Source organism: Sinocyclocheilus grahami, unplaced genomic scaffold, assembly GCF_001515645.1.
Source record: "Sinocyclocheilus grahami isolate Dianchi unplaced genomic scaffold, SAMN03320097.WGS_v1.1 scaffold168.1, whole genome shotgun sequence".
Lineage (NCBI taxonomy): Eukaryota > Metazoa > Chordata > Actinopteri > Cypriniformes > Cyprinidae > Sinocyclocheilus > Sinocyclocheilus grahami.
Genome location: NW_015505347.1, coordinates 1,183,225 through 1,194,183, shown reverse-complemented (window position 1 = coordinate 1,194,183; position 10,959 = coordinate 1,183,225). Strand labels below are relative to the sequence as shown.

Here is a 10,959-nt window from a genome sequence, read left to right as displayed (position 1 = left end):
ACACAAACACACACACACACACACACACACTCACACACACTCACACACACACACTAACACCTATTGTGTAAAAAAAACGGCACTCATGTATTTAAATTTGTTATAGTCTATTTAATGGTTGTTTAAATAGCTAAATAATATGATAAACAGAAAGAATTATTAAACAAAAAATCATGAAATTGCACAAATGGAAAAAGCATCAAAACAAATCTACATGAATTACCACTCTTTTAGGCAACAGAAATTGCATTAATAAATTATGTACTATTATAACTTATAAAACACACGCCAGCTTTCTGCTGTTTGACATTTATGACAATACTCTTGCCCTGAGACTACAGTTTCAGTTCAAATCTAACTTCAACAGCTGACTCTTGTCTGAATGCTTGTTTGCTTGGATGTACTGTGCTCAGTTGTTACTATACAAATATGATATTACACAAAAATTATGATATTGGATAAAAACAAAAATAAAACCCAGCATGACAACTAGCCCCGATCTCCCCTTAAAAATATATAGCATGTGTTTTGCCAGTAGTTCAATAATAACAAATAAAACCAATGACTGCAACATTTAGCACTGTGCATTTAGATGTTATTCATATAACATATATTAGCACACACTATCATTCAAAAGTTTTGGGTCAGTAAGATTTTTAAATCTTTAAGCTCACCGAGGCATTTATTTGATCAGAAAAATAAAATAAAAACAGCAATATTGTGAAATATTATTGCAATTTAATATAACAGTTTTCTGTTTGAATATATTATAAAATACAATTTATTCCTGCGAGTCAAAGCCGAATTTTCAGCATCATTACTCCAGTCTTCAGTGTCCTTCAGAAATCATTCTAATATGCTGTTTTGCTGCTCAAGAAACATTTCTGATTATTATCAATGTTGAAAAGAGTTGTGCTGCTTCAAATATGTATGGAAACAGTTTTTTAAGGAGTCTTTGATGAATAGAAAGTTCAAAAGAACAGCATTTATTTGAAATATTTTTTTTTGTTACATTATAAAGTCTTTACTGTTAGTTTTAAATCAATTGAATGCATCCTTGCTGAATAAAAGTGCTAATTTAATTCAATAATAACATATCAGACAATTTACTGATCACCTTCTTCCTGTCTAATGGAAACCTCTGGAGAAAGAGAGCTGGATGAATCAGGTGTCATTGTTTGGGCCTGTGCTGCTCCCTGCTGGGTGACCGGTGGAGCTGCAACCGCCCAGATCTCCTGACACATCTTCTTTATAGACTCCGCCTCCATGCCAGCCTCAAGCTTCCCTGCCTCTTCACTCAGATCAAACCTCTGGATCTCGTCATTGGCTCGGCACAGCTGAGAGGCGGAGCCTGTGAGGCTGGAGGCGGGGCACAACTGGTGCAGGTGGATCTGCAGGCTGCACAGGTGTGTGTACCTGCGAGAGCAGTGCGGGCAGTGGTGTGAGCGTGGGGTGGCGTGCAGGCGTCTGTGCAGCCGCAGGTGCATGTGCTGGGTGAAGCTGGCGGGGCACTGCTTGCAGATGTACGGCCGTTCGCCCGAGTGCAGCCGCAGGTGAGTCTTCAGGTTACTGCAGCTGCTGAAGCGCCTGTTACACACCTGCACACGAGACACATCATATGAGCACATGAGATCTCGACTGACTCTGCTAGACAGCAGTGAGAGGTTCCTCTGTGTGCTCTTACATGGCATTCATGTGGTTTCTCGCCCGTATGAACCTGGATGTGCTTTTGAAGGTGAGCCAGCTGGGAAAAGTTCCTCCTGCAGATATTGCACTTGTATGGTTTCTCACCGCTGTGAACCCTCAGGTGCACCTGGAGAACAGAAAGCCGAGAACCGAGAGAGATTTAGCGAAAAATAAATAAATAATAATAATAAAATTAAGTAGCACATATTTTTATCATCGATGATAATAATAAATGTTTTTTGAGCAGCAAATCAGCACATTAGAATGATTTCTGAAGGATCATGTGACACTGAAGACTGGAGTAATGATGCTGAAAATTCACAGGAATAAATTATATTTTTTAAATATATTCGAATATGAAGCAGCTATTTTTAAATTGTAATACTGTTTTTACAGCATTTTTGATCAACTAAATGCAGCCTTGAGCCGCAAGACTTCTTTCAAAAACATTTCCAAAAACTTTTTTGTTGTATTATCATTTTTATTTTTATGTATAATTGATATACTATAATAGTTTTAAATATTTTTATTTTTTATTAAATCTATTTATTGAACTTTTACAATAACAACAGGATACAGGAGAATCATGAAAACATATTACCCCCCCACCCTACCCCCCTGAAGGAAAAAGAAAAAAAGGGGGGAAAAAACTGTATTAAAGTATAATTAAACAAACTAAATAAAACTAAATGTAAAACATAAATACATATTGTAAAACAAAGAACGTCAAGCCTAATGTCTCGAGTATAGAATATATGTTGAAGCATTAAAGTTTAGACATTTCGACCATTTATCAAATGTATGCATGTACCTCCACAAACAAAACCTTACAGTTTTTAATATTTTGAATTAATTTTTTTTATATATATTTCACTTTCAATTTCGTTACAGTTTTACTAATTTTGTTGTTCATTTGTTATTTTTAGGAGATTTAAAAAAATATTATTTCAGTTTTAGTTTTAGTTATTTTCGTGAAATGGAATGAAATGAAGACTGATGCCTTGGCAACTAGTGGAAATAAAAACCAAAAAATAATAGTTCGATTTTTATATTTTATTTCAGATCATGTTTATTTTATTTTAAGTAAGAAAATTTTTTTTTTTTTTTTTTTTTAAATGGTTTTACTTTTAGTTAATTATAATAACCCTGATATATATTTTTAATACCTTTTCAATAATAAAAAAAAATCTAAAAATGTTAGATAAAAAGAATCAAATTCCTTATATATCATCATCTTGTACCTTCAGATTGGACAGTTGACTGAAGTTCTTTCCGCACACGTTACACTCATACTGGATCTTTCCATTCTGTCTCTGTAATGGATACGGTAAAGTCTTGTAACCTACAGTCTGTCGCTTTTGGCCAGCCTGAGACTCTGTGCCGTGACAGGCGGAGGCGGAGACACCCGAGGAAGCCACGCCCATCTCAGGTGAGTCTCTCTGGGCTGTGATGTCATTAGCACTAGACACTTCAGCCGGAGACGGATCGGTTGCTTTAGTGAGGGCTGGTGGTTGGTTTGTGGAGCCTTTACGATTCGTTTCTCTCTTTACAGAGTCTGTCACTTTAATTACGGGGTCGCCTCTATTGGTCAACACTAATGACAAATGATTTTCATTGGATGTTGGATGCCAGAGAGATGGATACATGTGGATTGGTGGAATATTATGGCACATTCGGCCAAATCTCACTGGCTGATGTGACGGCATGTATTGAATAACAGGCCATGTATACATTGGCATAGAGGATTGTGGGATAGCAGAGGTGTATACATGCTTCCCTACACTAGATGCCATTTTCAAGTTTAAAGAGACCTCAGAGGTGGCATTAGTCATTAAAAATGGAGGTAATTTTGGATTCTGCAGGTCTCTGGTCCCTTTTTCCCCATATTTCGTTTGTGTGATGGAGTTAAACGGTTGGTTTGGAAGAGTTTCTGTGTGATGGTCAGTACAGCGATCCAGATCCAGGATTTCAGTGACCGTGTGACCTCGCTTTCTCCTCCTCACTTCATCTTTATGCTGAGAACGAGCTGAAGCAGGAAAACACACAAAATATTCAGAAAACATTTGAGCGAATTGTTAAAATAGAAGAAAAATCTTTAAGGCAAGATGACCTAGCTGAATAGGCTAAAAAATGTACTAGTTAATATATCTTCAGTTGATTGATTACATTAAGAATTGCAAACGTTTTTTCTAAAATGTTAAATATGCAAATTATGCATTATCTAATTAAATATGCACTCATTTGTATACATTTACAGAAGTGTGTCAGGTTCAAAATTCTTATTTCATTTTGTCGAAATACTAGAGTTAAAGGTTTTATAGAGGGGATTTTGGATTTCTTTTTATCACTCCATAAATCAGAGAATACTGTCAACAGCCAGAAAAAAATCACCATGTTTTCAGGAATAAAATGTTCAAAGCCTGGTGAAATATATATGAACAAACCCTTCTGTAAAAACCTTCAGGATATAGATATGAATAAGACTATAAACTGTGGTTTATGTAAGTGCTACTGAAGTGGAGAAGTCTGACTCATTGTAGGAGGAAAAATCATTTTGAGAAAACCGGCTTTAAAGATATGTGTTGTTATTGAAATCTACAGATGCAGATAGATAAAGTACAATAAAATCAACTCTTAAATGTGTATTTTTGATGTTTTCTTCCACACTAGCCCGAAAGATATGGGATGATATTAGACTCAAAATGATTAATAGATGCACGCACAATTATCCATGTACTGCATACATTTTATACATGTATCTTACTAACCACAAACAAATACCTTTCAATTTGAGTCTGTGGAATTCAGGATTAAATGATTGTGCAGCGATTTGTACAATTACAGACATGTTTGCGAATAAAAATGTTCTGTTCTGATACGCGTGCATTAATTGTAGTGATGTTAGGTTCTTGAACGAATCGTTCTTTTGAGCCGGTTCTCAGGAAGTAACCGGTTGAGCCGGTTCACAAATCGAACTGAATCAAAGAGTATAGAAGACCAAGAGGCGAAACGCTGATGCTTTTTGGGTAACAGCCACTAGGTGGCGCTTCTGTAGCGGTAGCGCGGCCGCCATTTTGGGGTGAAAATTCCAACTGGACAACAGCACAGATATACAGAAATAGACAGAATAACAACGAAAGAGCGGTCAACGTGGAATAAAAGAACGCAATGTTGGGCAATCCACAGAAAAAACCATCAGTGTGACAGTAAAAATCTTGCCTTTCATCGTTTTCCCAAAGACCCTGACTGGTAATTATTCACAAAGTTCTTGTTTGGCAAAATTAATATGAGCTATTCTGTGTCTTAAGACAAGTTACGCTAGAACAAGTTCAATAAAACATCTTATATTTCTACGGGCAGAGGAGAATAGCCAAAACAAAAAGAAACAAAGAAAACAATGTAACATTCACAGAACCGTACTGATGGAATGCGCACATGTGACTGGGGCTAGTGCCATCTAGTGGTCGCTGATTTTCTGTGGCTCAGCTGCGCGTGGATCGCGAGCTGTGTGTGTGTGTGGATTGGGCAAGGCTAAAAGGGCGGAACGAAAGTCTCAAAATTAAAATGAATCAAATAGAATCGACTCAGAAGAGACGTGAATGAATGCACGCGTCACCTGTCCCACAAATCAGCACAGATATACAGAAATAGACAGAATAACAACGAAAGAGCGGTCAACGTGGAATAAAAGAACGCAATGTTGGGCAATCCACAGAAAAAACCATCAGTGTGACAGTAAAAATCTTGCCTTTCATCGTTTTCCCAAAGACCCTGACTGGTAATTATTCACAAAGTTCTTGTTTGGCAAAATTAATATGAGCTATTCTGTGTCTTAAGACAAGTTAAGTTAGAACAAGTTCAATAAAACATCTTTATTATATTTCTACGGTAGAGGAAAATAGCCAAACCAAAAAGAAACTAAGAAAACACAACAATTGTAACATTCATGAAACCGTACTCAATGGAATGCGCACATGTGACTGGGGCTAGTGCCATCTAGTGGTGGCTGATTTTCTGTGGCTCAGCTGCGCGTGGATCGCGAGCTGTGTGTGGGTGTGGATTGGGCAAGGCTAAAAGGGCGGAACGAAAGTCTCAAAATTAAAATGAATCAAATAGAATCGACTCAGAAGAGACGTGAATGAATGCACGCGTCACCTGTCCCACAAATGCACATTTTAATCGCTACATGCACAAATTATGATACTTTAATACAAACTATAATATTTCTATTCACAAATATGTCTCTATTTGAACAAAATTCTGCACATAAATGTAATTCTTAACTCTGCAGACACCGGTTGAAAAGCATTTGTTTCAGTGTAGTGACGCACATTTGCGAATTTTTCAAATCGTGTACACATTAATGAATTGCACTGGACCTTGTTCGTTGGTAGTTGTGTGTGGGGGGGACGTGAAATGCTGTAAACTGCGAAAATTAAGTCTCAAAATCCAAATGAACCGAACAAGATCGACTCGAACTAGACGTCGTGTCACTTGATCCACATATGCACGGATTCCTTTTTGCATGAGCAATTTATGATATATTAATGCAGAACAGAACATTTTTATTTGCAAACATGTCTGTATTTGTACAAATCGCTGCACAATCGTTTAATCCAGAATTCCACAGACTCAAATTGAAAAGCGCGGCCGCCATTTTGGGGTGAAAATTCCAACTGGACAACAGCACAGATATACAGAAATAGACAGAATAACAACGAAAGAGCGGTCAACGTGGAATAAAAGAACGCAATGTTGGGCAATCCACAGAAAAAACCATCAGTGTGACAGTAAAAATCTTGCCTTTCATCGTTTTCCCAAAGACCCTGACTGGTAATTATTCACAAAGTTCTTGTTTGGCAAAATTAATATGAGCTATTCTGTGTCTTAAGACAAGTTAAGTTAGAACAAGTTCAATAAAACATCTTTATTATATTTCTACGGTAGAGGAAAATAGCCAAACCAAAAAGAAACTAAGAAAACACAACAATTGTAACATTCATGAAACCGTACTCAATGGAATGCGCACATGTGACTGGGGCTAGTGCCATCTAGTGGTGGCTGATTTTCTGTGGCTCAGCTGCGCGTGGATCGCGAGCTGTGTGTGTGTGTGGATTGGGCAAGGCTAAAAGGGCGGAACGAAAGTCTCAAAATTAAAATGAATCAAATAGAATCGACTCAGAAGAGACGTGAATGAATGCACGCGTCACCTGTCCCACAAATGCACATTTTAATCGCTACATGCACAAATTATGATACTTTAATACAAACTATAATATTTCTATTCACAAATATGTCTCTATTTGAACAAAATTCTGCACATAAATGTAATTCTTAACTCTGCAGACACCGGTTGAAAAGCATTTGTTTCAGTGTAGTGACGCACATTTGCGAATTTTTCAAATCGTGTACACATTAATGAATTGCACTGGACCTTGTTCGTTGGTAGTTGTGTGTGGGGGGGACGTGAAATGCTGTAAACTGCGAAAATTAAGTCTCAAAATCCAAATGAACCGAACAAGATCGACTCGAACTAGACGTCGTGTCACTTGATCCACATATGCACGGATTCCTTTTTGCATGAGCAATTTATGATATATTAATGCAGAACAGAACATTTTTATTTGCAAACATGTCTGTATTTGTACAAATCGCTGCACAATCGTTTAATCCAGAATTCCACAGACTCAAATTGAAATGCATTTATTTGTGGTTAGTAAGATAAATGTATAAAATTGATGCAGTACATGGATAATTGTGTGTGCATCTATTAATCATTTTGAGTCTAATATCATCCCATAGAAAGACGACATGGTATGGAAGCAAAATAGCACAAAATCTCATAATAAAAGATCATCGCAGTCTTGCAATGAAATTAAAAGTGTCAAATCTAGTAAATGAAGCTAATTTGAAGCTTAGAAGCTGTTATCCCTTGAAATATTGCTGATAAAATAAATGCATTAATTTCAAATCATTCTAGGTGTATGGCTCAGAATAGCAAGAAACAGATGTGGCTGTCACTCACAGTGTGTGGGAAGTGGCTGTTTTAGACAGGCAGTTCTGAGGCTGGTGCTCATTGGCTGCTCGTGTTTTAGGCTCCGCCCCACCAGCAGCTCCTCCCCCGGCATTAGAACCTTCATGGCATAGAAGTAAATCTGCATTCCAATTTGGAATGTGGCAAGATTCTGTTGCCAAGGAGACGGGGCATAGTTTACAAAGCGCATCCAGTTGCTGCCTCTCTCATCCTCACAAGACAGGAAGTGATGCAATTGCCCCTCTGAGAAGATCTTTGTAAGAGAATAAAAACAGAATTAGAAGATTAAAAATGAAAATTTTTTCACCTTGTTTTAATCATCCACCAGTGTCAGTATGAGCAATAGCAGTAGTTATGCATAGCAAGCACTAATAAGCATCCTGACGGGTTTAGGAAATGAAACCGCATTAGTGTTTTGTTCTCAGATTGAAAGTGCACATCTGTTTGCGTGAGCGACTGTGTGAAAGTGAGGGTTTGTGGTTTAGTTGTTGATTCAGTCTTTTAGCTGCCGGTTGAACAGCTCGACTGTTTGACCCTACAACACCTGGTTCTCTTTCTCTCTTTCTTTTTTCAGTTTAGTTCTCCCAGTATAATATTGAACTTAAGAGATTGCACTTGCATGCTTTGCGTTTGATGTGTTCATACAGAGAGAGCAAATTCATTTCAATTTAAAGCAATATTTACCCTCTAGATTTTTTTTTTTCATTTATGAGTGCATAATTTAGTATAGGCCAATAAAACATACTATGTGTCACTACTGTTCAAACGTTTCGGGTCATATCTTATGCTCACTGAGGCTGTATTCATTTCATCAAAAATACAGTAAAAACAACAATATTGTGAAATATTATTGCAATTTAAAATAACTGTTTTCTATTTGAATATATGTTAAAATGTAATTTATTCCTGTGATCAAAGCTGAATTTTCAGCATCATTACTCCAGTCTTCAGTGTCACATGATCCTTCAGAAATCATTCGAATATGCTGATTTGCTGCTCAAGAAACATTTCTGATTATTGTCAGTGTTGTAAACAGTTATTTTGTGTAAATCAGGATACTTTGATGAATGTAAAGTTCAAAAGAAGAGCATTTATTTAAAATAAATATATTTGGTAACATTATAAATGTATTTACTCACACTTTTGATCAATTTAATGAATCCTTGCTGAATAAAAGTATTTAAAAAAAACCTACTGACTCTAAACTTTTAAATGGTAGTGTAAATTATCAGTCTAAATAAGTATTTATTGCATATTTCCTATTGTATACACCTGTAAAAATACTTTTTTAAACATTTTTGATTGTATAAGACATTATTACAGTATGAATTTATAGTTTTATAAATTTTTTATATTTTAGGATTTTGAGGCCATTTTCCCCCCACAAATTTCTAACCCTGAGAAAATGAACGTATACATCAGAAATATTGACTGAATGTGACATGTGAAATGCAAATGCATCAGAATGATCTATTAAGGTTTTCTGGAAACACTGCTCTCTCTTTATGTGTGTGTGTGTGTGTGTGCGCGCTCCTGTCAGCCACTTCCTTGCTGAGTCAGTGTGTGAGACACGAGTGTGTAGCTTTACTGGCACATGTAAGCGGGGAGCAGTGCGTCAGAGAAACCCAACACGAGCGCACACACCCCTGAAGCATGACTGGTAAATATGAACCCCAATGACTCAAAATGGTTTTCGATCTCTCGCACACACACACACAAACACGCTTCTTATCTTTCTCACATCTGCTGACGTACCATCCAGATGTGTTTTCCGTTGATGTTTGCAGGCAAATGTTTAGGGTGAAGATGTTCTCCGAGCAGCGGGCCGAAGTGGGTACCTGCAGGAATGACCTCTGTGGTGAAAACCCCCAGCACCTTCTGATGACACACCATTCAAAAATAATCATTAAAAAAAACATTGTGTTTGTGGTTAAGACAACAAAGAGCCACTTTATATGTAAAATTGCTTTGTGAACACTGAAATATGAAGCAATTTTGTGCATGAGCATATAAATGTAACATTTAATGAATTGATTTTTAGTGGATGTATGACGTCAGTTCACCTCAGGTTCACATATTAATCTTAGCAGAGTAGTTCATCACATTACTACACAGTCTATCTGTAGTTTTATCTTTTTTAAATCCATCAAACATTATTTGTGAAATATATTATGATTGAAAAGCGTGCTTGTGAAATGCCAGTGTTATTTTAGTATAATTAAGATACTATTTACTAGTTTTAGTAATTTAGTTTTTTGTTTTTTTCTATATATATACATACACACACACACACACACACAGGTTTGTTTTTATGGTTTATGGGGACTCTCCATAGGCGTAATGGTTTTGTAAAAAAGAGGTCATTTACTCCCCTTCATGAGAGGGATGAGGGGATGGTTATTGTCAAGCTCCAAACAGCACATAAAAGTACCATAAAATAAGACATATAATATTTCTTGTGCGTTATTTCAAGTCTTTCGAATTCATTCGTATTTTTCATTTCGCATTCACTGAAGATCTTGCACCCGAGACGTCGTTTGTTTATACACGCGCTGTGCAGCGATCTCCATAAAGTAGCTAGGCCTACATAAAAGAGAAGAAATGAAAATGTGCAACAAATGACATTGAATAAAAGTAAAATGCAATAAAATTAAATTGTAGGCCTATGGATTGCAATAAACATAATTAACAAGATAATAAAAACCACTTACAGTGCAGTCAGTGAAAGACTGGCATATTAATATTCAGAATGAACGTAGCAGAACCTAATTAATATTCAGAACCTAATTAATATTCATGATGCGTGATCACGGCCTGGCGTGTTTGTGAGGGAACAGCAGAGGGCGCTGTGCGGACTCCAGCGCTCTTTCCAGCAGCGCGTTTGTCTTTGTACGGAGTCTTTGGCTGTTGATTCCGGACTTTGTGCTGCGGCTCTCAAACACGCTAAGCTCTCCAACAACACTCATAACATTATTTCATCTGTTCAACAGCTCGGAAGATCTCTGAATAATGGCTTTCCAGTATCCAAACGCCCATAAGGACGAATCAGTGGTGAGTGACTGAATAGCTGAATAATAGAGAGAAAAAGGACATGAATGAATAGATGGAAGGATGAATGAGAGCAGATAGATGAAGGAAGGAAGGAATGATTAAATAAGTGAATAGATGAATGTATGAATGAATGGCTATATATATATATACCGTGTTGTGTGTGTGTGTGTGTGTGTGTGTGTGTGTGT

At 36.8% G+C, this 10,959-nt stretch overlaps 2 protein-coding genes across 2 annotated transcripts in view; one reads left to right on the top strand and one right to left on the bottom strand.

The window, feature by feature from the left end:
* Positions 1-1,061: 1,061 nt before the first annotated feature.
* On the bottom strand, positions 1,062-9,613 carry prdm1c (PR domain containing 1c, with ZNF domain). The gene is made up of 5 exons (XM_016282947.1): positions 9,476-9,613; positions 7,712-7,973; positions 2,928-3,712; positions 1,685-1,813; positions 1,062-1,598 (listed from the first exon to the last, which is right to left on the bottom strand). The coding sequence occupies exons 1-5, from the start codon at positions 9,611-9,613 to the stop codon at positions 1,107-1,109; spliced, it is 1,806 nt and encodes a 601-aa protein (XP_016138433.1). The 3' UTR covers positions 1,062-1,106.
* Positions 9,614-10,600: 987 nt separating this feature from the next.
* The window catches only part of LOC107593293 (prolyl endopeptidase-like), a 20,109-nt gene continuing 19,750 nt past the window's right edge, over positions 10,601-10,959 (top strand). Inside the window, exon 1 of the mRNA XM_016282946.1 lies at positions 10,601-10,771. Coding sequence (XP_016138432.1) covers positions 10,730-10,771 — 42 coding nt within the window. The 5' untranslated portion in view covers positions 10,601-10,729. The remainder of the gene's footprint in view (positions 10,772-10,959) is intronic.